Source organism: Colletotrichum jinshuiense, chromosome 3 (assembly GCF_051148585.1).
Source record: "Colletotrichum jinshuiense chromosome 3, complete sequence".
NCBI classification, from domain to species: domain Eukaryota; kingdom Fungi; phylum Ascomycota; class Sordariomycetes; order Glomerellales; family Glomerellaceae; genus Colletotrichum; species Colletotrichum jinshuiense.
Window position 1 is genome coordinate 5,610,721 of NC_139310.1, and position 27,890 is coordinate 5,638,610.

At 47.3% G+C, this 27,890-nt stretch overlaps 5 protein-coding genes across 5 annotated transcripts; 2 read left to right on the plus strand and 3 right to left on the minus strand.

Annotated features, from left to right (window-relative positions):
- Nucleotides 1–201: 201 nt before the first annotated feature.
- On the minus strand, nucleotides 202–6,195 carry EsH8_III_001484 (mitochondrial small ribosomal subunit Rsm22-domain-containing protein; the record flags this gene model as incomplete). The annotated part of the gene is made up of 3 exons (XM_083263209.1): nucleotides 202–2,564; nucleotides 3,016–6,063; nucleotides 6,150–6,195. 3 exons carry the CDS (start codon nucleotides 6,193–6,195, stop codon nucleotides 202–204), a joined length of 5,457 nt encoding a protein of 1,818 aa, XP_083123696.1.
- A 733-nt stretch (nucleotides 6,196–6,928) lies between these two features.
- EsH8_III_001485 (thioredoxin) lies at nucleotides 6,929–7,700 on the minus strand (the record flags this gene model as incomplete). The annotated part of the gene is made up of 3 exons (XM_083263210.1): nucleotides 6,929–7,084; nucleotides 7,148–7,563; nucleotides 7,625–7,700. The coding sequence occupies 3 exons, from the start codon at nucleotides 7,698–7,700 to the stop codon at nucleotides 6,929–6,931; spliced, it is 648 nt and encodes a 215-aa protein (XP_083123697.1).
- Nucleotides 7,701–8,033: 333 nt separating this feature from the next.
- On the plus strand, nucleotides 8,034–9,155 carry EsH8_III_001486 (putative RNA methyltransferase; the record flags this gene model as incomplete). The annotated part of the gene is made up of 3 exons (XM_083263211.1): nucleotides 8,034–8,057; nucleotides 8,115–8,236; nucleotides 8,294–9,155. 3 exons carry the CDS (start codon nucleotides 8,034–8,036, stop codon nucleotides 9,153–9,155), a joined length of 1,008 nt encoding a protein of 335 aa, XP_083123698.1.
- Nucleotides 9,156–9,762: 607 nt separating this feature from the next.
- EsH8_III_001487 (uncharacterized protein) lies at nucleotides 9,763–15,381 on the minus strand (the record flags this gene model as incomplete). The annotated part of the gene is made up of 23 exons (XM_083263212.1): nucleotides 9,763–10,204; nucleotides 10,261–10,415; nucleotides 10,521–10,698; nucleotides 10,764–10,886; nucleotides 10,936–10,985; nucleotides 11,045–11,171; nucleotides 11,237–11,396; nucleotides 11,446–11,467; nucleotides 11,523–11,849; nucleotides 11,909–11,926; nucleotides 11,978–12,114; nucleotides 12,215–12,246; nucleotides 12,300–13,063; nucleotides 13,137–13,198; nucleotides 13,266–13,585; nucleotides 13,674–13,928; nucleotides 13,983–14,107; nucleotides 14,185–14,277; nucleotides 14,337–14,406; nucleotides 14,468–14,488; nucleotides 14,551–14,809; nucleotides 14,897–15,079; nucleotides 15,186–15,381. 23 exons carry the CDS (start codon nucleotides 15,379–15,381, stop codon nucleotides 9,763–9,765), a joined length of 4,119 nt encoding a protein of 1,372 aa, XP_083123699.1.
- A 3,325-nt stretch (nucleotides 15,382–18,706) lies between these two features.
- EsH8_III_001488 (uncharacterized protein) lies at nucleotides 18,707–20,158 on the plus strand (the record flags this gene model as incomplete). The annotated part of the gene is made up of 1 exon (XM_083263213.1): nucleotides 18,707–20,158. The coding sequence occupies one exon, from the start codon at nucleotides 18,707–18,709 to the stop codon at nucleotides 20,156–20,158; it is 1,452 nt and encodes a 483-aa protein (XP_083123700.1).
- Between the last annotated feature and the right edge of the window lie 7,732 nt (nucleotides 20,159–27,890).

The window sequence follows — 27,890 nt, forward strand, 5'->3', positions numbered from 1 at the left end:
TGTGGTATTGTGACATGATATAAGTGGTTGCTCGTCTCAGATCAGTTGCGTTTTTATACACCAGTGATATGCCCCCATCCCTGCCGCCTTCCCAGGCTCTAGTTGGTTTTTTTGTGGTGTTACATCGCATCCAATGCCTTTCCCGCCCATCTTTTGTACATAGTCCTGTTATTACATTCCAAGTTACAGTGCAGTTGGTTCCTAGTCCTCCTCCGCCAGCTTCTTCATCAGCTCCTGGCGGGCCGCCTTCCTGCTGCCTTTCCGTCTCGGCGCAACAGCAGCCTTCTCGTTCTGGCCGCCGACGACGCCCATCTCGTCGATGCCAACGCTGACAACCTTCTTCTTCTTGCTCTCCGCCGCCTTCGCCCTCTGCGCTCTGACACCGCCGTCGTCCAGAACCTCCGGCCTGCCCAGGCGCACGTTGCGGTGGTTGCGAGTCTTTGCGCCCAGAGCCCACAGGTCGCCCCATTTGGCCTTGCGGGCATCGTGGTACGCCTGCTTGCTGAAGCTCTTGGGGACCGTCCAGCGCTCGATGCGTGCGCTGGGCGTGCAGACGTCCAGGGTAACGTGGCCTCGCCGCTTGATGGGCGGGAGGATCTGGCGGGGCAGGGCGTGCATGTCGGGGGCGGTGGCGGACTTCTCGAAGCCCTCGAAGGCGCGGTCCGTGGCCTCGTCTCCGGCCAGCGGGCCCTGCTTTGCGGCGACACCGCGCTGGATGGCGATGTAACTAAACTGCACGTCGTCATGGTTTCGGTGCGTCGCTCCCACAATCTTCTGCAGGAACGGCGGGCGGACGAAGCGCTGGCCGAAGTGGCAGAAGTCTTTGCGCCCGACGCTCTTTCCGGGAACCTGGTACATGGGGCACGCGCGGTGGTTCGTGCAAGGCGCGATGATCATGCCGGGCTCCTTGAGCCGTTCGTAGGCGGGGTTTCTCTCCTCGCCCTGTGTGAGCTCTTCGCCGCCGGGCGGGATGAGGAACTCTGTGAGCAGTCGCTCGCGGATTTCGGCGACGGCCTCGAAACCCCGGGGCTGACCCTTTTCCAAAACTATGAGCACGCCGCCGTCGGGGTTAAGCAGTGACCAGATCTTGTTCAGAATGGCCTTGCGTCTGTGACCCTCCTGCACAGGGAGGACCAGGTGAGATGCAATGATTACATCAAACATCTTCCGCGGCTGAGGGGTCTCGTTGGCGTCGAGATGCAGGTGCGCATTCTCGACGGAGTGGAGGTAATCCGGCAACCGGGGCAGGAAGGTCGTGTTGTGCAGGAAGGTCGAGACTCGGCTTCTCAGCTTGTCGGCTCCCACAACCACACTCTGCTTTCCGGGAGGGTTCTTCCCCGTGACCTCGCCACGGGATCGCATGGCCTCCCACTCGGCGCGCGTAACATCCTGCCACGCCAAGAGGCCGGCACCGCCGGCGCCAACATCGAGGACGCGAGGGCCGCCGCTTTTTTCGAAGAGCTTGCGCATCCATTCCGTACCGAGGCGCTTGCGGACCTCCACCAGACTACCCATGACGGATGCGTAGGCGGGCGGCAAGAAGGTAGAAACGAAGGCGTCGGCCTCGATGTCCGACATCTTGTGCTGCCAGGCGGCCATGCCGACAGGCTGCTGTTCCAAGCCCATCTTCGATGCGGGCGTGGCGGGAGAGTAGGGCAGACCCGGGCCTCCAAATGCCTTCTCGGCAGCATCCCTCACATGCTTGATGTCCGTTCTGTCAAGTAGCGCCGTGACTGGCGAGACGAATCCAACATGGGGCAGGCTGACGGTGCTCGGGTTCGTGGAGAAGTGACCCTCTCTCGTATACGGGTGCAATCGGCCGGTGCGTGTAGAAGTCCTCTGGTCCTCGATGCCGTCCTCATCCTCGTCTTCCTCAAACTCTTCCTCAAAGTCCCGTTCCTCGTCCACCACTTCGTCCTCCGCCTCCAGCTCCGTCTGCTCGGCCTCTTTCGCCGCAAGGGCATTGGCTTCAAATTCCTTTTGCAGCTTCATAAGCGCATCGTATTCTCTCTTATTCCTCGCGACAATGTTGATGTAGTTGTCTTCGCCTTCGGCCGCCAGTTCCTCGGTCGGCTCCGCCTCCGGGGGGGATGCGCTGTCCTCTGCCGCCTCGACTCGTCTCTTCTGGTCGTACTGCACCTCCTGCAGCGTGCCACCCTCAACCTGGCGGAGAAGAGCTGGCCCGGCAGATCCGTCCTTTCGCAGCTGCGGCTGCTTAACGTTCAAATACTCTATGCCGACATCCTCCGGCGATGTTTCCCTCAGCGGCGGGCCGTACCATCGCTCGTACAGTCTGTATTCCTCCTCGGTAAGATAGCCCTTGGGCAGTGTGTCCCGAAATCTCTGTTTCGCCTCTCGAACCGTCGTCTCGATGTCGGCGGTGCGTGCCAGCCCCTCGTTCTCGTTCGTCTTCGGCTCGTGATCTTGGAATCTTCGCGACGTTGTCGAAAGGGTTCTGTAAGCGGTAGACCGTCCCAAAGGTCGCGGCGAAGCTAGAGTGGTCTGTCGCGAGTAGCTCGACTGAGATGTTCGACCCGCAAGAGTAGCGCCGGCGAAGCCACTGCCTGTCAAGCTCATCAAACGAGCCCGACAGCCGGGACAGGCATTTCGGAGACCTCCTGCAGTCAACATGATTGACTTTTGCAAAGAGTAGCGACACGAACTGCAAAGGTGAAGAATGAGCTAACGCCGACTTCCTAGAGTCGCATTGAAATTTGGACAAGCTAAGCTCCTCAAAAAAAGGGAGCCCCACCAGTTGCAAATGAAAGCTTGCCGATTGGCCGGCATTAGGCTAGACCCGTCCCCCACTAATAGTGTATAGGTACCTAGTCACTGGTGTGCCATGCCTGTCCGTCCCAATTAATCACCACCTCCATGTCCCATTTGACAGTGTGGTGGCTTATCATCTCCTCATGGATATATGAATTACTGATGCTTTTTTTTACCTCCGTGGCCTCACTTCAACAATTACGGGCTTAACCTTCTTTTTCCTGTGTTTCTTGGGCTCGGTCCTACTTGGGCGTGTAGGCTTGGAGGAACTCCCCAATGCGCTGTCACTTCTCTTATGTGGTTCATCCGTCTCCACGGGACTTTGGGAGATTTCGGTCCTCTGGGGGAGCTCGACGGCCGTGGTCTCCTCGGAGAACTGGCTGAGCTTGTCCTCCTCAATCGCACGCTTGGATTCTTCCTCCTCCAGGAACTGAATGATACCGTCCCAACCCGGTAACTTCTTGACATCCTCGTCCTTCTGCCCAACATGGCGGGCGTACTCTAGTGGGGATTTGCCATCCGGGCCCTCCACTAGGAGACTGGCACCCTCCTTGAGCAGGTGTTGCAAACCGCCATGGTGGCCGTTTCGAATAGCATAATATACAGCCGTGTGTCCAGCTGCCGCCCTCGCCTCAACATCGGCTCCCCTGATGCGAAGAAGGGTGACGAAGCTGGCGCGATCTTGCAGAACAGCGTGATGCAGCGCGGTCCGGCCGTGATCGTCTCTGGCCTCAAGCTTGGCTCCCTCGTCTAAAAAGAATATAACCACGTCCTCGTGGCCTTTTTTGACGGCCAGCGAAAGCGGAGTCATGCCCTTGGTGTCCTTGGACTCCAAGTTGGCCTTGCGGTCGAGCAACAGACGGGCGCCCTCCATGCACCCGAACTGAGCTGCTACCAATAACGGAGTCGCGCCGTCCGTCGCTTTTGCCTCTATTCTGGCCCCGCGTTCGAGTAATAGGCTGGTAATGTCGCCGTCAAGACCTCTATCCTGGACCGATAGACACAAAGGCGTGTAGCCATGTTTCGTTGTTGTCGCCTCAATATTTGCTCCACGGTCTAGTAGGAGCCGAACGACCTCGATGTGCCTTTTCCCAACCGCCATGGCTAGTGGTGTCCAACCTCTATTGTCTTTCTTCTCAATCTGAGCACCACTATCCAAAAGACGCCGGACGACGGCCAAAGAGCCCTTGCCAGCTGCTGTTGTCAACGGAGTCATGCCGTAGCTATCCAGCACATCGATGCTGACGCCTTCTTCGATAAGCCATGCCACTATCGGTGGCCTGGAATTGTTTATTGCGAATGACAGTATGCCGCCGCCCTTTGCGTCTTCGAAATCAAGCTCCGCCAGGCTGCCTCGGATAAACTGCAGGGCGGCCTTGTTGCCCCTTTTGATAGCCTGCATGAAGACTCTCTGGATACGATCGGGCATCGACTTGACCGTGTCGTCAGTACTTCGAAGAAGGTCGTAGGAAAGATAATCAATAATCGTATCGTGCCATTTGGATGCCCTCTCCTTCCCGGCGGCAGCCTGCAGCTGTTGAGCCATGGCCACCATCTTAAACATGCCCTTTTCTTTATCAAGGAGGCCTTCCTTCTCCTGGGTGAGGCGGTCAAGCTCGGTCCTGCTTCGCTCTTCGGAATCGACCAAGAGCCGCTTCTCTTTTTCTAGTTCGTCTAGCGCTTGCTGTATATGACCAAGTTTTATTCTTGTGCGGTCAACATCTTCCGTCTTCTCCTCGATAGCACCGGCCAGCTCGTCGATTCGTGGGCTGACCTGTTGAATTTCGCGGAAGACGTTCTGGAGATTCGAGCTCTGGTCAAGGAGTGCTAGCTCGCGAGTCACGTTGACGGTTTCTTCGGGTGGGCTGGTGAGCGAGGACAGCCTGACAGCAAAGATTGGGTACGCTCCTCGCCGCTCTTCCACCAAGACCACTTTCAAACTGAGAGCGCTATTACAGGCCTCCGATTTGCCGAATAGGAACTCTCTGGTGAGGCTTGCTTGCGCCATCGTGTTCAAAGTCGTTTCCCGAGACGACACCATGGCATGGCACCGAGCCAGAGGTTGGCACTTGGCCACTTCGAGCTCCAGTGCAATCACAAAGTCTTCCGACTCTGCGTTGGTGGCGTGACGGAACCGGACCCAGGTTTGCTTCACTATGTCGTGCTGGAAGTCGACGCCCGTCTTGATGAATGTGCTCGTTCCCTCCCAGCAGTGCGGCGGGTATACATCGACCATTTCCAGGTCGCTGCTAGTCATGTTTTCAATGGAAAAGCCGTACCGCCGGTCCTTGCTTTTGGCTTCCTGGGGACTAAGCAGCCCGTGGATCCTGATCGATTTTGACACCGCTCCGGAGTCAATGCCGGGTAATGGGATGGTCTTGCTCTCCGCCGGCCTCATATATTCATCTGCGCCTTCTCCGGGCGCAACGCGGCATAAGGGAAGCCCTACAGCCGATTCACCGTCGTCGTCCTCGAACCGGCAGTCCAGCAGACCGAGAATCTGTCCACTCTTGGTCGTATGCAGCGGAAGTCGGAGTTGTAGATAGCCGCGGGACACGCCTGCCTGCACCATTGTGGGAGCACGGCCTTCCCGGCAAATAACCTTGCCACTGTTTTCAAAGGCCAGGGGACTAGTCGCCAGAGCCCCTCCAAACAGATTCGCAGACGCTTCGGGAGGCTCGCTGGCGTCGGGTGTCGGGTCCAACCCCCAAGCCAGAATCGAGTCATCGGCCGTGCTACTCATGATCTCTTTCTGTAACCGGATGAAGGCCTGGGTACCCTCTCCATATATCATGGGCATTGTCACATTGAAAATGCCGAAAAGTGAGTAGGCAACATCCTCTATCTTTTTTGTTGTTCTCTTTGCAGCCCATGACATGCGCTGAGCTACACTTGCCTCATGCAAGTTGGAGGCCCCGAGCAAAAACCGGGCTGGTATGCCGGTTATATCCCCGATTACAGTCGACAGCTGCAACTTTGTCCCTAACACACACCAATCGTTGCTATAGAAGGCTAGATTGGTGGGAGCTAGAAGTTCCTGAAGGGTCCAACCTCTCTGAAACCACCGGCTTGTACGGAACTTAGACTTCCAGGTTGAGTCATCCTTGGGGGGGACATCTGTGAGAATGGCGTAACAAACCTCGGCTGCCTGGTACCAACGGAACATGGAGTTGATAGCTTCGCCATACTCAGTGTAGTTGGCCTTATTGATGCAGCAGGTGTCAATCCAGGCATAATCGAGGCCATCAGCTTTGGCCTGCTTGCAACAACCGGCAAGCTTGACCGCCCCGAGCCCTGGCTTTGACGAGCGACCTTCTTCAATGTCTTGAAAAGATATCTCTTCATGGTCCGCTCCCCATGTATGCGACAAGATCGCGTACGGAGGTATCTCCCCGTGGAACTCCTCCAGTACGCCTGTGTGGACATTGATGAGTCGCATGAGAAAGGCGCAATAGCCCACGCAGGGCAATTAAGGCGGAACACCAGGATAAAAACCGTTATCGAACGAAGCAGAGGCCGCGCCGTGAGGTCGAAATGATGTGTCGCGATGAGAGGCAATTTGGCTGCCTCTGTTCCCTCGGCGTGTTCTCTGGTCGCGAGTGCAATCGTGCCAGAGTTATAAGTAGTCCTAAAGCAAACTCCTTGCCTATTTGGCTAGAATCAAGGCGGGAGATGTTGGTTCGCTTGAGCGAAAGGCGCAAAGCCTCCCGGCCAAGACCAAGCGGCCTGGAGGGAGGGGTAACGAAGGTCCGTATAAAAAGGTGGGATAGTCAGCAAAGGCAAGGGGCCTAGTTAGTGAGGACGTTTCCTATTCGCCAGCCTGTTGTGGCCATGCTGATGCTGCGCCGCCATTTTGCTAAATCTAGTCAAGTTTGTGGCGCATCGTGCAGTCTGACAGGACTCGCAACAAACCAGAGAAAGGGTGTTCCAGCTCGCCTCGCTTCGGCCCGCAGGTGCCAGGAACACGGCGAAAATATGGCCTGGTTGACTGTCCAATGATGCAGTAAGAGAGAGACGATCAAATGGGGCCCGCGTGTGGATTAAAGTGACATTTGTAAGGGTAAAACTAATATGCTAGTTGTGGCTTTGACTGAGCCGTGATTTCTCAAACCAGGATTACCGAGAACGCCTTGCGCCAAAACAACTCACATTGCCCATGCTACTCATCGCCGCCCAAATCTGCCAGGGTCTTGATCGCCGGCCCTCTCGGCGCCTGCCTGGTCCCGGGACCGGCACCCTTGGCCGACTTGACCACCGGTGGGGGCGGGTTTACCCGGTTGAACTGCGACATCTCCGCCGCTTTGTAGGGATCAATCTACCAGTCCGTCAGCAAACGGTTCTTCTTGCTACCCGGCGTGTTAGCCGTGAACCAACGCACCGAAAATAGCGAGACCAGGTATAGCCCAATAAAGGTGATGATGGTGCTAAAGATGCCGCTGAGCTGCCACTGCACGGGGCGCTGCAGGCCGGCGCGGGGGGGCTGGTCGCCGAGTGTCCGGCCGGGCGTGTTGAAGGACGCGGCAGAGCGGCCGCCCTTGTCGGGGAGCTTGAGGGCGTTCTGGATCGCTTGGGTCAGGGCGGGGGGGTTCGCGCCCTTGATAGTCTCGACTGCCTGGCCGCCGTGGAAGACGATGAAGGTGGGCATGGCGCTGACGCCGTGAGTGCGGGCGATGCCGGATTGGTTGTCGACGTTGATCTTGCAGAAGGCGACCTTGTTCGGCTTGGTGTATTCCTTTGCGAGGCGCTCGAAGTGCGGTGCGATCATCTTGCATGGGCCGCACCAGTCGGCGTAGACTGGGAAGCGTTTGTCAGCGGGCTATCAGATGCGCGGGCATTGACAGGTAAGTGGACTTACAGTCGGCAATGACGACATTCGTGCCGCTAAGAATGCCTTGCCATTGGGCGGCAGACTGGATGTTGACGAGACTCATGGTTCCGAAGACTGCGACGCGACGAGGAGGAATCGTTGGTGCAGTGCGTTGTAAGGTTGAAGAGTGTTGGAATGAACACTTGGAGAGTGCCGCCCACGCCGTAGCTGACGACGGTACCTGGCTCCCGCGACCGCCTGGACTTGGCGGAAAGGTGGCGGGTACCTGAACAGGAAGGCGGCCAGTCCTTACTCCACATTTCTGCCGGATTTACCCCAGGATCCGCCCATAGCGGGACACCAGCTCAGAAACTTTTTGGGACACCGCTTAGACCGAAGAGCTTCTGCATCACAATCTTCACAACCTCGTGTTTCCCTGTGTTCAATTGCCTTCAAAATGTCTTACGATCAAAGAGCAAAGGTTTGTTGCGCCGAATCCGTCTTGGAACACCTCAGAGCCCAGGCTTACATGCAATAGAGAAGGAAAACTGGCGGCGACGAGTATGTCGACAGCGCAAAGCCCTCTGGCAAATTCCAGCCGATCGAGGGTGGTCGCACCTGGACGGTCTCCATTGCGATCCCCTCCAGTACTCTCGCTGAGTATGTCTCCGATTCGCCGAATTGTGACATCCAGAACCTCAATTAACCGAACATCAGTGCCCTCACTGCTGAGCGCCGCACCACCGTAGCCGGCCGCATCGCCCGCGCCCTCGCCGTCTTCGGCATCGACGAGATCGTCATCTACGACGACACACCCTTGGAATCCCGCCCCAAGAGCGTCGACACCAAGAGCTACACCGGCGACATTGACGCCTGCCACTTCCTCGAGCATATCCTCGGCTACCTCGAAGTCCCGCCGTTCATGCGCAAGATGCTGTTCCCGCTCCACCCGAACCTGCGCCTCGCCGGCCAACTCCCCTCCCTCGACATGCCGCACCACCCGAACCCGGCCGACTGGCTGCCATACCGCGAGGGAGTCGCTGGAAAGGGAACTCCTCGGGGTACCATGATCGACGTCGGGCTCAAGGAGCCCGTCCTGATCGAGGACGAGGTCCCCCCCAACACGCGCGTGACGCTGTTCTACCCGGACTACAACTCGGACACGGCCGAGGCCTGCGACCCGGCGGCGCCTAGAGAAGAGGGCGGCTACTACTGGGGTTACCAGGTGCGGCGCGCCAGCTCGCTGTCGGCAATGTGGACGGAGTGCAAGTACGAGGGCGGCTACGACGTCAGCATTGGCACGTCAGAGCGTGGGCGCAACCTCCCGCAGGCGTTCCCCAGTGAGCAGCCCCTGGAGTTCAAGCACATGCTCATTGTCTTTGGCGGCCCCAGAGGTATTGAGTACGCGGCGGTGAACGACAAGGAGCTCGAGGGCATGGATATCTCTGCCGGAAAGACTAAGGAGCTGTTCGACCACTGGGTGAACGTGCTGCCCGGGCAGAGCAGCCGTAGCATGAGAACAGACGAGGCGCTCTTCATTGCCCTGACCGGGCTGAGGAGGTTGTGGTATGAGATTTGATATTACTCCGTGTTGTCCAGGGACGCTGTGTTGGGCGGGCGTCCTGCCGGAGATATGATACCCCAATAAAAGGTTGTGATTTGGCTCGACCGAGTTTACTAGTGACTCCGGAGATTGTTTTGCGGCCTATTCACTGCAATTTTAACCCACGCGAAGGGTCCATGTCATGTGTAAACGGATATTTCGCTTTCGCGAGTCGAACGCGCCAGAAATGGCTGCACATATGCAAAGTGGCACGCACTCAAAGGTAGACTTGGATCTTTCCAGCAATGTCAGCCAATTCAAAGGGCGCGCAACATGAAGGTGATCCGGTGTGTAAGATGCAATCCGTAAATTTCACTGCGTTTTCTACTCACATAAGCGGACATTACATTTTCACGACCTCAACCCATCGGTAGTAGCCTTGTGGCTCTACACATTCAAAAGCGGAACGTATTTGGAAGCGGGCTTAGAAGTTTCTAGCAATTTCAGACGACACAGAGGGCGCAGGTTTAGAGGATGTAGGTAATTGCAATGAAGCTTAACTTTGAAAGGGAAAATGGTTAACCAAGCGTTATTTACATGTTAAAATATATACAAAGAAAAAGTTCAGCGTAGAACAAAATGCCTATGTAAGTCGCTCGATACGTGCGTTGACAAGAGGCCGCGAAATGTTTGCGAGAGGCTGAGAAGTGTTCGTGAAGGGGCTTGAAGAGTTTGCGAAGGGGGTAGAGATATTGGCAAAAGGGAAGGATTCGAGAGACGACGTCTTGGCGTTGCCATGAGGGGCCAGCTCGGTAGGGTCGCCATGATCCCCAAATCTGCATCCATTCAACCAGGCGGCAATGGCCCCGTCCTTCGGTCTTACGGCGATGTAACTCGATGAGGGCTTTGCCAGTTTCTTGAATCGCTTCAGATACATCGAGGCCCACCTCACGAAAGATCCCGAGGTCACGCCATCGGCGACCTTGCCTTGCGGGAGCCACGCGGGCTGGTTAGGGTAATTGTTGAGCCAAACGTAGACGGCGCCATCGTGAGCTCTTGTCCAGACGTAGTCGGCTTTGCCGTCACTGTGCGGAAAGCGTCAGATAATTCCATGGGGAGGCATGGGATATGATTATCTTACCCGTTGATATCTTGAAACGAAATCTCCTCTGGCCGTTGGCTAATACCTTCGGCATCTGCCTCGGGAAGCGGCTTCCAGACCGGCACATCAATCACGTACATGTTTCTGTAGATTGTTGTTCCTCCCTTATCGTTCAGGAAGATGTAGTCATCCCACTTCAAGATGTTAGCTTTTGCACCATGATAGCAGTTGTCTGCTTTGAAAGATTCGCTGAAAACGAAAGGTGTGGTGTGATGAAGGGAAGAAATGATGAAACTCACCCCGTCACCGTCAATGTCGGCAATTCTGACGTTCTTGCCAGGTCCCAACCCAGAAGCATCAATGTCAATGAAATTCCATGCCCAGCCTTCGGGCGCGTCCTTGTCCTCGCCCATGTTTTGCCAGACGGACAGCTTCCCAGTCTTGGGGTCAACCACGATATAATCGGCCATGCCATCTCTGTAGCGGGCAAAAAGTATCAGCAACGTTCCAGAGATATAAAATAGAACTTGTTGGTAGCTTACCCGGTGACATCTCCAAATATGACTTGGGAAGCAGGAGCTGCTCCTGAGGCAATCGGCTTGCCACCGTTCAACGGGTGCCAAACGTAACCCATAGGGTCTGAATCTTTTATCCCACCATTGGTGCTGCCACGAGGTTAGCAATACCGGTAAAAAAGGATGATGTGTGACTTACTAGACCGTCGGAGCGCCCGTCTCCGGATCCAACCAGACGTAATCATCTCTCTGTTGCGCAGCCAGTTAGCGCATTTTCGCTCTCCGTAAAGGAGAACAGGAACACTTACACCGTCGCCGTCAATATCCGCAAAGTGAAGGCCTTCGATTTGCATGCTGGTGTCACCGGTTCCGCGGTTGTACCATAACCAGATAGCACCATTGTCATCAATGTAGGCGTAATCATCTTTTCCATCACTACGTGCCGGGTAAAATGGTTAGAAATCTGGCGGAGGGCATCAGTGGCGTAGGGGTAAACTTACCCATCCAAGTCAGCCAGTCGGATGGATTCCGGCTTTTGTGAAATGCCATCTGCTAGGGTCTTGGCTGACCCTTGGTTAATGAACAATGGAACGCCCTCCTTCTGAGTGGGCTGGTTAAGGAACCCAGTAAGGCCGGCATCATCATCCCAGATGAGGTAGTCTTCCAGTAATTAGCAACGATTCTGAAATAGTGTATCGTGTGTGCTCACCATCACGGCCATCTCCATTCAACTGTTGCCATTAGCCGTCAGTAAATCATCTTCCAGCATGTTTAAGACAAACTCACGTCTGCGAACACCAGTCTCGAAATGTCGTTCAAGGCCCCTGTCGCAATCCCGCCTTGCGCAAGGAAGAGAACATCCTCACCGCCAACAGACCCTGTGTTGAGATAGTGCTTCAGAGCACCACCCTTACCAATGTACACGTAGTCTGCTCTGCCGTCGCCGTTGATGTCGGGGAACCGCAACGTCTCCCAGTTAGCGTGTGGGACGCCGGAGGCGATCTCGCCACCCTCGACGAACTTCCATCCGTTGACCCAGCTGTCGTCGGGCCCATAGTTCCACCAGATCTTGACGGCCCCGTTGTTCTTGTTCACGACCATGTAGTCCTCGAGCTGTGATGATGTCAGTAAGTGTGTTGTCATCTAGCGAGTATCATGAAAGTGGAACTAACTCCATCGCCGTTCATGTCCTGCAAGATCGTTAGCCTTTGTAGTGTTACAGGTGTTCTTTTGATTCTTACCGCAATGAAAACTGAGTCAGCCGGACCAGCGCCGCTGCCGATGATGTCGCCGTTGTTGCCCGCCTTGCTCCAAGGTTCCGGAAGGTTGTTAATCCAGCATCGAATTTCGCCAGTGTCAGGGTGAAGCCAGACATAATCTAAGAAGAGGAAATCACATAAGTCAGGGTCCAGGAAGGAAAACGAACTATACAGTGGCGGTGCAAAGAGAAGTTATGTGGAAGACAGGATGCGACTTACCAGCTTTGCCATCACCGTTCATGTCGTGTAGCCTGGAGACAGTCTTGTAAGCTTGGCTTCAGTATATGCTTGCGCAGTCACTTACCGGACGTATCGGGGATCTAGCTTCAGTCCATCCGCAACCTTGCCGGCCTCGACCCAGTGCTTCTTGTACTTCCAATCTCCGTTCCGGCCGATATTTCCAAGTGCGATCTGACCAGCGGCGTGCCAGGTCGGGTTGGCGTTGCAGGTGTACGTCTCAACTGGACGTGCATTGAGATACGCGTCACCGACCTTCTGTGGCGTGGTTGGAGTCACCGGGTCAGTGCCCCAGTCGGGTTCGGGGATGTTGCCATCAATACCACCGTTCGAACCATCACCGTCATTATCTGGGTCATCACCAACAGGCTTCTTGATCCAGTCCTTCGGGATCTGGGTGATGAAGTCGTACCAGTAGCTCCCAAACAGTTTATACCCGTCATTAGTGGGGTGGATGCAGTCTTGAAGGTGGTCTGTCTCGTAGGATGTAAAGTCGGCGGCGAGGATGTGGTGGCCGTCATCGTTCCGCTTCTTGACGACACCAGGAATCAAGGCCTGATATTCCTTGGTCCGAGGTGACTGGGTTGGGTCGCAAGTGTTGATGATCATACCGACGAGGATGGTTGCGTCCGGACACGCCTCGATAATCTTGTCCAGGAGCTTTCCAAGGCGGTCAGCTGCGCCCTGAGGGTCATTGCCCTCTTTGGCGATATTCAGGTTCGGGTTCATGTCGTTGGTGCCCGCATGGACCAAAACAATGTTTGGGCGCTGCTTCAAGGACGATGCGACATGATCGGAGATGTACTGAATAGTCTGGCCTGACCATGCTGCCTGCAAGCAAGAAATAGTTGTCAGCATTTGGCTGCAAGCCGATTGAACGACAGGGTGGAGTAGATATACTTACAAAGCGGTTGCCGCTCATCGTACCCGACATTGTCTCGGATCCGGCAAAGACGACTTCGTCCTCTGTAAGAGCGCATTCAACTGTTAGCAAGGCGCCGTGACTGACCGAACTTGATGCAGTGGAGCTTACCAGAAAGGTCGTCGCGGAGCTGACGTCGATAGCCATTGCCGTCTCCGCCGTTTCGGTCGCTGAGGAATCCCACAGTGATGGAATCCCCAACGCCAAGGATTCGTAGTTTGGTACCAGGCTTCACCTCTTTACCAGCCTTTGTGCCCTTATAGCGAAGGGTTGTAGACTTTGATGGTGTGAGTTGGCACGTCCCAGGCTGGGCCACTTCCGGCAACAGATCAACATCATTGCGTGCCAGCTTTTCGTTCATCATTTCGAATATGACTCGCTCAGCGATAATCTTGTGAAGCAGAATCTGAGGGTGGAAGACGCGACCGTAGCTTCAGGCAACGATAAGATTAGCGAAATGACTTTTTGAAGATTATCAAGGGAGTCAGGGGCTGTCGGGATTAACAAAGTAATACTGACCCGTCAGGCAAAATATTTGGCACTTGGATGTCTGCCAACCGGGCTGTGTCGTTGTCCGCAGCAGTCAATGATGACGGTTGAGATTCAATCATGTCATGAGCAAACTCGGAGTCGGGATCCATGAGGAGAGTAATCTGAGCCAAGATGTCTTGTTCGCCGTTGAAAGTTCCTCGCAGAGGGTCGTCGTTGGTTCTCTTCCAAGGTGTAGCTCCGAGGGGGTCCCAACTGTTAAGCTCATAGAACATGAGGCCGGTTCTGACAAATCCGATCAGCATCAGCCATTGATAGGCTGCCAGTCGGGGAACTCACCTGGTGTTGCTTTCTGAGGTGGACTCGTCGACTCCGGTCTCACAGTAGCGACCATGGAAGTAGCCGACGTACTTGTCGTAATCGATAAACCGCACGTTGGATCCAGCACGCTTTACAGCTTCCGACTGCGGAGTAGATAAGTTAGACATCGGCTCATGGAAACTTGGTATTTTCGTGTGAGAGTGTGAGTGGGCGGACTAACCAGCTTCTTGTTCACAGAATTTACCAGCTCATTCATTTTCTTGCGGTTCGAGGTGGTGAGATATGCCTTTTCGAGGAACAGGCTGTACAATTTCTATAAATTGTCAGTTGCCATTAAGGCTGAGTTCCGACTACCCCTGAGGGGAAACTTACATTGACCCAAGTCGACCAAGTCACGTCATCACATTCCGGCGACATGTCTTCCGCAAAGAACTTCGCATATCTGATGTAGCCAGGTTGTCAGTCACTACTGATTTATTCGCCGAATACAAACATTCACTTACCCAGTCATGTAGATCGTGCCACTGAGTTTTCGAGTTAGCAATTTTCATGAGGAAGCATACTGATTCGTTGGTTCAAGACTCACTCCTTGGCTAATTTCGTCTTTGCAGCACTGAGAACATCGTCAAGGCTCTCGGCAAAAGTGTTGCTTTCGATGATCTCTGCGCTGATTTCAAGCTGCTTTTGACATCCCAAACCCAGTGTGTTCCAGTTATAGTCGACGGCCCAATCCCAACCTTCCTTGATAGCAATGGCCTTGGCTAGCTCGACCTGGTTCGACTGGAGTACCGCCCACTGGAATATGCATTGGTTCAAGATGTTCAAAAGCTGAACATCATTGCCGCCTGAATAAATAAACGTGGTGAGCATAATGTCCGTCTGGTATCTTGCTTATCGTGTTTGAACTCGCAAAGACGCTAAAAGTAACTTACCCGCAGATATAAGAATAACTTGTTGGCCAGACTCGAGACGAGGTATCTGTTCGTCAACGACCTCCTTGGTGATCGCGCCAGAGCAAGACTCGAATTGGAAGTCTCGGGTTGAGGAGTCGCCGAGTCTCCAGTCTTCGTTGATGAACTTGGGGTAGGCATGGTCATAGCGACTGCAAGCCCAATCTTTGCGGTTTGTTAGCACCCAGGTGACTTGAATAGGCGCAGATGTTCATTCTAGACTTGCCACTGTGAGGATCGAGAGCGTCAACAATACTTCCAAGTCTATCACCTGCTCCAATGCCCGCTGAGTACGAATCTCCGATGGCAGCGAGCTTCTGAATATGGGACAGGTCTTGAGGATCAAAGTATTCCTCTTCTTGCCTCATGGCCAAATTCGCAGGCATAGAAGCGAAAAGAGGCGAGGTTGGCATGCCGATGACTCGACTAGCGGCCAAAGTGAAGGTGGCAAACTGCCACCAAGACATTGTCATGATGCTCCATGCAAAATGAACAACTCAAATGCGAAATTGCTGAACAGAAGGACAGCAGGTAGGGAGAGAGTGGCCGTCGGATAGAAGCGAAGGTTAGCAAAGAGTGAACTTGAACTAGCAAAAAGCGAAGAGAAAAGATATCTTATGATCTTAAGAAATCATTCGGCGGTGAACTGGCTCCGGAAAGAAGCCGAATTTTCTGGCATAATCTTTTTCCAAGCATGACTTTCTAAAAATGGGATCCCGCCCTGTCCGTGGAGCTTCGGTTGGCCGTCTTGTGCCGTCCATGCATTTGTCTCATTTTACTACCCTCGGCATGTTGGTTCACAGTTTCATTCTTCAGCTGTGCCGCAATTCAAAGTGGACCCCGAGTTGATCTCGCCAGCGGGTAAGCAGCGCATGCAGTAACTAGTTACGGCGCAGCACCTCGGAGCTGGGAAGTAAACCTACCGGAGGTTTAGGGGTGCCGGCATATTCAAGCCCTGTCTTTACGGGGCGGTGTTGCCGTCTTGGCTTGAGGCGTTGGAGATGCAGAAAGTGCCGCCATTTTCAAAATACCATGGGTTATGGGAAATTGGTTAACACGAGCTAGGTTCGGATGATAACAACCCGCAATTCTACAGTCCTAGACCAAAGGCAAGGCTTGTGAGAAGGTCTCATGGGCTGACATTTGTGGACACAATACGATTGCTCAGACGGAAAACCTTTCCTGGCTTGGCCTGGTGGGTTTGGTTCAGCCTGGATTTCGTTGGTGCCACCTAACCTTGACAAGCTGGTTGGTTCGGACCTGACGGTAAATTTAACTACCAAAGAACGTCGCATTCTCACCCTGGTCTTCTACAACCCAGGTTGGCTCGTTGTTCTGTTTGCTGCGAAAGGCGCTTAACGGTGTCGTTCCTGCAGGCCAAGACCTGTTGGTTCTCGTCGTTTTCAATTCCCGCCATTTGGCTTGGCTCTGCCGATCGCTCGATTTTGGGAAAAAAAAGTAAAGCTTGGCTGTTGGCTCTAAGTGGACCTCAATATATTTTGCTCGGCTGCGGCGTGAACATGGGCACAGTGTTCAAGGATGCAAATGCTAATCTACAACTCGAACAAATATTATCTCTGCATTGTTGGCCTACATGGCCCGCCAATTTTAGGCACCCGATACTGTGCCTCGTCTGGGATAACCAACCGCCCCGTTTTGTTGCATTGCGGTGGAGGCCAACATCACGAGGTTCCGAAGGAACTTCTAAATGCCTTGGCTATAACGGATACTCGTCGGACTTGGCAGCTATCTGCCTCGCCCAGGGGGGGATGGAAGGGAAGGGGGGATGGGGTGTGCAATTGCTCAACCAGTGCCATGCATGAGGCACCGAGTTTTTGATTGAAGAACTGTGTAAAGGGGGATGAAATCACTTGAAATATGCTCATTATATTGCATATATACATCAGTCTTTGAGCCCGCCCTTGATCTCAAGCTCCTCGCAGTACCATTTCAGCGCCATCGATTGTTTTTCTTTTCTTTTCAAGAAGGTCTCTCTGATCTCTTCTTCTAGGGCCTTTTTGTGTGATTGCCTAGGTCTTTGGCCGGCTAGACAATTTGGTCAAGATCATTTCTCTCCCTGGAACACAAAGAAGCTTCGTCACTATATCCTTTGAATTTCCCATCATGAATCCCTATACTCGAACAACGCGCTTATTGCAAATTATCTGCACCATTCTCGGCATCGTACGGCTCCTGGTAGCCTATGACCTTACGACGGAACATGAAACAGGACCGCTTGGTATCCAACTCGACCTATCTATAGCTCGCTCTTGGCCGGCAAATGCACCTCTCGAAGATAACAACGTGCCCCAAAGGCAGCGCAGCTGGGTATATGCGAGTCACATCAGGTTCAACGAGAAGACCGACATTGAACACATATCAGACAAACAATTTACCCAATTGGCTGCTGATGCCTTTGCTGAGATGGATGATATGCTCTCAAAGTACGGCGTCAGCAGAGGCAAGGCTTTGCCTGGCGTCATGACAGCTCTGGCGTTTGACAAGGATATCATCTTTACATCCTCACAGAGAGGTCCCACTTCCTTCTCCTATGGCAGCCCAACGGACCCGAACAGCCCTGAGTTGCGCCCCGAAAATAATCGCGTTCGCATGTACCTGGATTTGTGTCAGCACGCGCATTTGCAGGAAACGGGAGACGACAAACAACATAGAATTGGGGGGTCTTGTGGCGAGCAGATGGCGGTCAATGCCTACTTCAGGCTATATCCCGGGACAGATCTGAGCTCATATGAGGATTCCCGCATCACAACAATGATCAAAAGCAAAGAAGCTTTCAATGGTGGCTTCCGCGCAATTCCGCCGTGCGCCACCTTAAGAGAAAACGAACCGGTCCCAGAAAGGAAGGTGTGTCAAGTATCTCTCCCGCATGAACACTATTTCAGACTGCTAACGATATGGGAAGCTCGAATGGGGCTGCAAGGAGTTCACAGAGCAGCTCGGAATCCGGGTTATCACAATGCCGAAACAAGAGTATGGTTCCGATTTCAAATACAACCTGGAAACTCTTGCAGGAGGTATTGCCATCAAGGAACCAGTTGAAATTTGCAGGCTGCCTACCTCTTAGCAACACGAACTATCCTGCATCAGTCAAAACGTGTGTATCTTTCTCATGCAGATTCTTTTCTCGTATCCTCTGTAGGAGGCAGGCTTTTAGAAACCTGTTTTTTGTATATAGCATTGAATTCTGTGCTCTATTTCTTCACCTTCTGGGTGAAGCATTGTCTTCTCAACAACCACAGGACTATGAATTTGCGTGATGATTTGTTGCAGTTAAGCTTTCTAGCCCTCTAATTGGTGGACCAGAGTGAGTACCATCGAAGAGCCTTGCAGCACCCTGCAAGTCCAATCTTGTGAGTGTGTTTATGCGCGCCATATCGGTCATCTTATCATCGTTTTGCGTGTACTTTTGCCTTTGGAACCGGGCCAAAAGGCGCGAAAGTGCCTGGGTACAGGGATGCGGCTGGAGCGCCAACCAACATAGTTTGATGTACCCAATAAACCCATTGCATTGCCGCCGTATTAATATTGAGAAAACTGGATTGCGATGGATCATCTTGGCGGCGCCGCTCATCATGCAGCGCCCAGGTACTTTGCGCATGTACTTGGTGCCGGTGTGGCTATTTAAGTATCATAAAGAAACCAACTTGCCACATTTATTTTTTCCGAGCAACCAACCGTCAACCACCCCACTTTCTCTACCTTTCGCACCAAGAACGGCACGATTCTACATTGAACTCTGCTCAAGTAACATATCGGGGTCCAATTCCAGTCATGGCTCGCTTATCTGACTGCCCGGTCGAGATCATTGACCAAATTTTCGGCGAATTACCTAGCTCAGACCTAGCCGCTCTGTGTAGAGTCAATTCAACACTACGCGAAGCAGCAGAGCCGCTGCTTTTCAACAGCGTCGACATCACCTGGACCGAGGATAAAACCCCTCCCATCATTCAGCTGCTTCGATCCATCCTCTTCCGACCGGAGTTGGCGCATCGCATCCATCATCTCAAGCTAATTGGAAACACATTCAAGCTGGCAAAGCACGTCGAACAGAAGTTCCTTTGGATCCCAATGCCCAAGATCCCTATTGTACCGACTGAATTGAATCCTCTGATTGCCGCAATCGAAGGGCTGCGGTTGCCCTGCGGCCCCTCTTGGGTTGAACAGATGGAGGCTGGGACAATGGACGCCTTTACAGCCCTCCTCTTGGCCTGCCTTCCAAATCTCAAAAGTCTGCTAATGGAGAAGAATTTCACACGGCAAACCCAGCTGGTTGGCAACGTGCTTCGATCAGCCCTCTGTGAGGGCACTGCTGGCGCCCTCCCAAAGTTCGAGCATCTGCAAGTCGTTGAGTTCTTTGATGAATATTGCGTGTATCGTCAATGTCATCATCCGGGCGGACGTGTCAATACCGACGACATTCTGCCTCTGTTTTACTTGCCCGAGCTGCAGCGCCTGGAGGCATTCATCGACACCCCGGTCCCCGGTATTTTTGACTGGCCCACAAGCCAGCCTCCATTATCAAATATCACCTCACTGGCTCTGTACAATCTTCGTGAACCCGCATTGGAGAAGCTACTGTCCGCGACGCCAGCTCTCAAGTCGCTACGGTGGAGTTGGTATTGCGGGCCACCCTACCGTTGGCAGCCACAAGGCAGAGACTGGTGCCAGACCATCGACCTACAGCTTCTTGCCACTGCACTCAGCCACGTACGCGATACTTTGGAGAACCTGCACATCACGACCTACGAAGACTTGGATCACAATTTTGAATATCAACCGATAATGATGAAGGGAAATTTTAGGCCCATGGCGAGCTTGTCTCTGAAGAAGCTTCACCTCCCGTGGTCTTTCCTGGCCGGGTTTTACCCTGACCGTGCTATTCCACTGGAAGAAGTCGTTCCTGCGACAGTTGAGAATCTGGCTATTTCGGACGACTTGTTTGATACGCGCATGTGCGAATGGGAAGAAATCGAAATAGCGGAAATGTTCCCGGCGTTCTTTGAGAGCAGAAGGACGACAAAGAACCAGCTTCATCACCTCTACATACGCGCAAGGTCGTGCTTGGCCGAGTGGTACGAGAAATGCGATGCAACGTTTCGAATGAGGGAACTGTGTGCAGAGTACCATGTTGGACTGAAGGTCGATTATTCCCAACACCCTGGGAAGATATATCATAAGAGTGGGGATATATTTGACGCAAATGGAGTCCAGACATCTGCGTGAAAGTTGTTTTGATGCGAACTCCATGTCAGGGCAGGCTTAGTTGCCATCTTAGATGTTGGTGGAAGGATCAAACTTCCCTTTCTAAAAGTAGTTTTGTGTTCTAATCTCGCAAAGAGGGCGCAAATGTCGGGTTTTGGCAGTGCATGGTGCAAAGGACTGAACGTGGATGGCAGAGCGGGGTTGAGCGGATAGCTTTCCGGCCCTACGAGCGCTTCCAACAGTGGATTCGCATCGGTAAATAGACTCTTCGACATGGAGTGAAGCTGTTATTTCTGCTTGATTAGGCCTAGAGCTTACCCGGGATGCGGATCGACGATGTAAATCAAACGGACTGTTATCCAGGATCCTGAGCCGGACCAAACCGAGAAGCCGGCCGGCAAGGACAGGTCCGGACCCGAATGTGGACCGGCATTTTGGACACTTGCACGCGGGACCGGCTTATGGCAAGCCGCTGTTGGGGTATCCCCCTTTGTCGGCGACTCCAACGGCGCTGTTCCATCACCCAAGCTATCATCACCCATGCCCCGGCGCATTTCAATTACCCAACAAACTACTGCCCTACTCTGCTGCATCTGAATCCCCGCCTGTTTCCCAAAACAGCCGCCCACGCAGACGCAGATTGTCAGCGAGACCGGGGCCAAGCTGAGATTCGCGATTGAGTTTGCGAGCCAAGGCCTCGTCACGTTCAGTGCGGACAGGCACTACGGCGACTGGCTGGAGGAGTCCCACAATAATGGCTGCGTCGTCGCCAAGAACGTGACCAGTCCCGAGGAGGCGGAATTTGCACAGCAATCCTTCGCTCTTCACTGCGTTTTTAACATGCCCGAAGGGTCTATATCATATAAGCCGGCATTCTCATCGGCATTAGGGAGGCTATGCCCAGGACGATGCCAAGAGGGGCGTTATTTTCACACCACTTTTAACCCCCGCAAAAGGGTCCTTGTCATGTGTAAGCGGGGATAATTGGGATGATGGGGGCCGAAATTTTGCACTGCAATTTTAACGCACGCAGAGGACACGCAACAGGCAGGGAGCATTTTCATTGTATTGATAAGCGCTGGATTTGGCTGGGCGAGCCTCCTTACGTGTGCTTGCACAGCGTTTTGAACTCTGAATCCCCACTGCGCTTTTAACCCGCCCGAAGGGCGTATATTATATAAGCACCTTGCGCTGCGCTAAATCATTAGTATTAGGGAAGCTATTCCCAAGACAATGTCAAGTGGAGGTAGCATTTTTCACAGTAAATTAACCCACGCGAGGAGTCCTTTTCATGTGTAAGTGCACATTTCACTTCTACGACTCGAACCCATCGGTAAGCTGCACACATCCAATCCCACTCCCCCTGAATGGCTGCCTTGACTGCAGAAGAAGCAGCTTCACTTTTTCACTGCGTTTTTAACCCACCTGAAAGGTCTAGCTTATATGCCTAGTAATAGCTGCACATATCCAATCATCCCCCCCTCTCATAGCCGTCCCATCTGCAGAGGATGTTCTTGATCCGCTTCACTATTTTACTGCATTTTTAACCCACCCGAAAGGTCTGGCTTATATGCCTAGTAACAACTGCACATATCTAATCATCCGGGCCTATGGCCTAGTATTGTGTCTGCGGAACTGTTGTTTGCGAAGATTTTCATCTTAACTTGCCACTATGTCGGCTAACAGCTATTTAGCTACGTAACTCTTATACCTTAGTGTTACGGTCAGGTATCCGACAGTAGTGTTTTCTGCTAACAGGCGTTGCGGTAGATACTCAACAGTGGTCGTACGTGCTGTAAATCGTTATAGCGCAGCTGGGGTTTGTAGGTCGTATAGTGATTAGTTATACGTTAACAGAGGGAGTCAGTAGTAGTTCACTAATGTAGGATAGAGAGAGTTATTTAGGGATGAATCACAAAGTTGATTACTAAAGAGCTAAGGGAAGTAATCTATCTAGTTCTAGTTATAAAGTCTTATACTCTTCTGTAATCTTTATAATATACTTAAGACTAATACTTAGAAGTTAGTCCTAATGTTAGACCGCTCTTAGCGTGTTGGTCTACCTTTAGGGGACTACTTTCCGTCTGTTAGTCCTACCCTATAGGACTACTTATTAGTTGTTAGTCCTTCTTATTATTATATAACTTCCTATAGTTCTTTTATTACTAATTAGGCTAAGCTTAATCCTTATATTCTTACGTATATAAAGGCTTGTACTGCCTGCATCCTTACTACTAGGTAGGGCGTTATATTTAGTAACTTATTAGGTTGTAATATTAGGTCTCCCTTTTTAAATTTAAGTCCTATAGACCGTTAGTCTATAAGTAGGTAGTAGTTTCTAGGTTAGGGAATTATTTAATTATACTTCCTTTAATAATACTAATATTATATTAGGTTGCGTTTCTAAAGTAAAGTCTGTAAAAACCGTCTTTAAGGATTATAAGTACTAAACTTTACTTAATTACGTTAATCTTTAAAGTGTTATTACTAATATACCTTATACTTATTGTTTTTATACTAAGGTATCTTATCGCTTTAGTAAGGGTTCTTCTTAGTATTATATATATATTAAGGCTAAAAAGCCTTATAATAGTGTTTTAGTAGCATCTACTTATATATCTAGTGTTTTTATATCGTCTTTATTTAGGCTGACTTTCTTATAGTATAGCGTTTAAATTCTTAATAAAAGGAGTAGGATAAAAAAGAAGAAAAGGCAGGTAAGAAGCTCCTAGCTTTTTATAAACAGTTTACTTAGCTTTAGTTTTAGATAACTAAGGCTACAAGTTGTTTATTATAGATTTATATAATCTAGAAGAAGGTATATAAGCGTTAGTAGGAGACGTTTAAGTAGGGTATATAGGAGTTAGATAAAAAAGATAGTATTTTTTTAGCGTTAGATGCTTATAAGTATTAGGTAGTAAGTAATTTATAGACGCTAAATATTCTTAATAATACTAACTAGGAGGTATTTAGTTTAGATAGTAAGTTTACTAATTTAAGGCTGTTAGTATTAAGATCTAGTAAAACTATTAAAGCATCCTCTAGTAGTACTAGAGGTTCTTAATAGGTTTCTATAAATTATCTTTATATCTATAGCCTTTCTATTTAATTAAGTATTATTCTTTATTATCTTCTATATAGTAGTTAATAATTTATTTAACTTTATATTCTAGTTTATTAGATTCTATAATAATATAGTCCTTTATATATAATCCTTATAGTACTAGTTTAAGAAGTAAGATATAAAAAACGGGGTGGTACTTTATTATATCTAGAAGTTTAAGCTTATAGTTAACTATTAAAACCTTTTTTAGAATTTTAAAAGGTTTAAGTTTTTTATAGTCTAACTTGTTGTTTAGTTGCTTTATTTTAATATTTCGTTATATAAGATATATACTATCCCCCTCTTTAAAGATTAGTCCTTTAATCCTTAAGGTGTTTATATATTTTTTTATTCTTTATCTAACGAATTCTAGATCTTTTATAACTTTCTTCTAGATGTTATACATCTTATTAATATCTACTACAGCTTTTAAGGCTTTAGGTCCTTACTATAGTTTATTATATATAGTAGGTTTAAATCTATAGTTTAAATAGAAAGGTAAGTTAAGAGTGCTTTCTCTTATAATGCTATTATATATAAATTATACTAGTAGTAAGAGTAATACCTAGTTGTTTTAATTATAATTAACGTAATATTTAAGGTATTATTCTAATATTTAATTTATTTATTCTATTTATCTATTAGTTTACAGGTAGAAAGAGGTTAATAGCTTGTAATCTACTTTAAGCTGTAAAATTAAGGATTTCTAGAACTTAAATATAAACAGCTTATCTTTATTTAATATGATTTCCTTAAGTAATCTATAGTTACTAATAATATACTTTAGGAAGGTGTATATAAGTTCCTCTATAGTACTTATTTCTAGATAAAAGATGAAGTAGGTATACTTAGTAAGTTTATCTATTATAATAAGTATGCTATTATACTATATTTTACTAAGTAGTTTTTATAACTTTAAGAGTTTAATAATAAAGTCTAGTAAGATTAAGTATTATGCTTTAGGGGGTACTAGTAGAGGTTATAGTTCTTTATAGAGTTTATAAGGGCTGTTTTTACTTTTCTTATAAAGCTTATAGTCCTTTATTATTTAGGCTACTTCTACTTATATAGCTTTCTTATTATAGTGTTGTTATATACGTTTCTATATTTTAGTAACACCTTAGTAATTATATACTAGTATATTATAAATCTTTATAATTACTTTACTTATTATTCTACTAGTTAAGCTAGTATTAACTTTATTATTAATTATTAAGAGTTTTTATACTAGCACTAGGTTGCTTTTATTATCTATTTTAAAAATAACTAGTATCTCTTTTAGTATTAGGGTTTTATAATCTAGTTTTTAGCTTAATACGTCTACTCGTCTGTTTTCTATTCCTTTAATATAAATAATTTAGAAGTTAAATTCTAAAAGGAATTCTAACTATTAAATCTATTACTTATTAAGTACTTTTAAGGTAGTAAAGTATACTAGGTTTTTATAGTCTATATAAACCTTAACTTTATATTTAGTTTCTAACAGCTATAGCTTTTATTCCTTAAATACTTTAATAATAGTTATAAGTTCTTTATTATAGATTTAATAGTTTAGCTTAAGTCTACTTAGTTTTCTAAAAAAAAAGGCGTAAGGGTGTAGTCTTCCTTCTTTATTACGTTATTTAAGTTATCTTCTAATAGTATAGTTTAAGGTATTAGTTTTAAGTTTAAATAGTTTTACTAGGTCTAATATAACTAAAACTAGTTCTAAAAGTACTTATTACTTAATTTCTTAAAATGCTTCTTTTTATTCTTCCTTCTATTTAAAGGGAGTATCTTTCTAGGTGAGTTTAACAAGTAGGTTAATTTTACTAGAGTATCCTTTAAGGAATCATCTATAAAAGTTAATAAATCTAAAGAATACTTAAATATCTTTAACGGTTTTTAGTTGCAGCTAGTTCTTAACTGTAGTAACTTTATCTTTCTTTATATAGATTTTACTAGGCGTAATAGTAAATTCTAAAAAGTTAACTTTCTTACTATAAAATTCTGTTTTCTTAAGTTCTACTAGAAGCTTTACATCCTATAGTCTTTAGAATACCTTATATATATATTCCTTATAAAGTTTAAGTATTAGTAAAAAAATAAAGATGTCGTTAAGGTAGATAACTATAAAGATATTTAAGAATTCTTATAGGATGTAGTTAATTATAGTTTAGAATATAGTAGGTATATTAGTAAGTCTAAAGGGTATTATAAGGTACTTAAAGTATCCTCTTCTTATATAAAATGCCGTTTTCTATTTCTTACCTTCCTTAATTCTAATTAGGTTATAAGCTCCTTTAAGGTCTAGAGCTGTAAACTATTTTACGTTATATAGTAGGTTTTATAACTTAGTAATTAGTAGTAGTAGGTAGTAGTTCTTAATAGTAATTTCGTTAAGCTGCTTGTAGTCTATATATAATTAGAGCTTTTTATTTTTCTTTAGTATAAAGAGGATAAAGTATCCTATTAGTAATATAGAAGGTTAAATATAACCTTTCTTTAGGTTTTTATTAAGATACTTATTAAAGGCTTCTTACTCTATTTTATTAAGTTTATAGATTTTATAGAATTTTAAGTATATCCCTTCTTTAAGGGTAATTTTATAGTTATATATACTATATTTAGGTAACCCTATTTTTAGTTCTCCTGTAAACAGTTTAGTATATTTATAGTATTCCTTTAGGATGTCTGCTAAGGTGTATTTTATTAATAGCTTTTCTAGTTCTATTATACTAGTTTTAATATAAGTAATATATTATTATCTTAAAGACTTATTTAAGGCCTACTCCCTATAGTACTACTTAGTAACTAAGTTTATTTATTAAAGCTAGCTGATTCTTTAATCTATCTATAGGTTGTATTTTTATAACTATAGGATTTCTAAAATAACATCTATATCTCCTATCGTTATAATATTAAAGCTAAGTTGTTTTTTCTAGCTATAAGTAACTAAAGGGAGTTATATAGTCTCCTTATTAATAATACCTTTACTATACTTAACTATAGTTCCTTTTATATTCCTAAAAGTATATATATTTTATTTACTCCTCTAAGGGATATTAAGTTTATTTACTATTTATAGTAATATAAAGTTTCCTTATATACTACTATTAATAATTATAGTTACTATTCTTTTATTAATAGTCACCTTAACCTTTAGGTGTTTATTATCTTGTTAGCCCTTAGTAGTATATAGGGACTTACGTTTTATTATTATCTAGAGTCCCTTTATAGGTAATAAGGGTTGTTTTTTATTAATCCCTTACTATCTAAAGATTAAATCCTTAGTCTAGAAGGGCTAAGTCGTCCTTCCTTTATTTCTTTAGTATACCTCTAGGTAGTAGCCTTAAGTATATAGTATAGTTAGTATTAGTCCTTTCTATAGTATTACTAGTAAAGGTTACTACTATTAATATACTTTATAGGGTACTTAAGAGAGGGTGTAAATATAGTAATACCTCTTTCTATCTTTTTAAGTTTCTACTTTAGTAGCTATTAGTTTTAATATACTTTTAGGATAAAGTTTACTTTATATTATTATAGGAAGAATTTATAATTACGTTTCTTTTCTATATAAAGGGTGTATTTATCTTTTATATACTCAGCCTAAAATATAGTGTAGTAGAATAGGTGTTTAGGTTTTAGGGTCTTATAGTCCCTTAGGGTTAGGCTTATATTAGGGAAATCTTCTAGATCTTTTAGGTAGATTCTAAAGAAGTAGGCTTCTTACTTATCGTTATAAAGGTTAATTTCCTTCTTTATAAGTTAGGTAAGTATATTATACTTATCGTTATATTCTTTATCTTTTTTACTTAAACTATCTTCTATTTAGGATTCTTTATTTATTTTACTTAGGTAGTAATTATTAGTACTCCTAATTATAGCTTGTTAAAGTTCTAGCCTTAAGGTATCTAAATAAGTCTCTATAATCTATTAGTTCTATAATATTTCGTCTAGTTGCTAGTTTGCTTTTCTAGTAAATCTAGATCCTATAGAAAGGGTCTTTACATCCTCCTTTTCGTTTAAGGCTGTATTCTTTTATACTTAAAGTTAGGGGTTGTATATTTCTTCCTCTATTAGGGTAGTAGAACTAAGTTAGAATTATCTATTTAGGATTTCTATTATAATAACGTTTTTAATTTAGTCTTCTTTATTATCGTTAAGATCTTTAAATCTATAGGTCCCTTTAGATTCTTTTCTTATAGCTAGTATAAGGTTATAGGTAAAGTAAAACTACTATTAAGAGTTCCCTTATACTATAATCTTTATATAGATTTATTTTTAATAGTATCTAGTATATCTACTATATATAGTTTGTTAATCTATTACTTAGTATAGTCTCTTACTATATAGAGTTTAAGGATAAGTTAGTTGTTTCCTTATTTTAGTAGTTAGGCGTTGTTTTTACTAATAAGGGGTTTATTTATACTTATCTTGTAGCTAACTGCTAAGGTCTTACTAGTATTAGTTTTCTTAAGGTGTTATCTAGCTTGTTTTTTATTATCTTAATATATAGAATAGTTGTTATTAAAGCAAGTAGTTTAAAAGAGTTATTTATATAGCTGTTTTTCTTTCCTAATAGCTTCTATAATACTAATATTTCTTATTTATTCTAGTATAGGTTGGAATTTAAGTTACTTAAGTTGCTTATAGTTTTATACTATA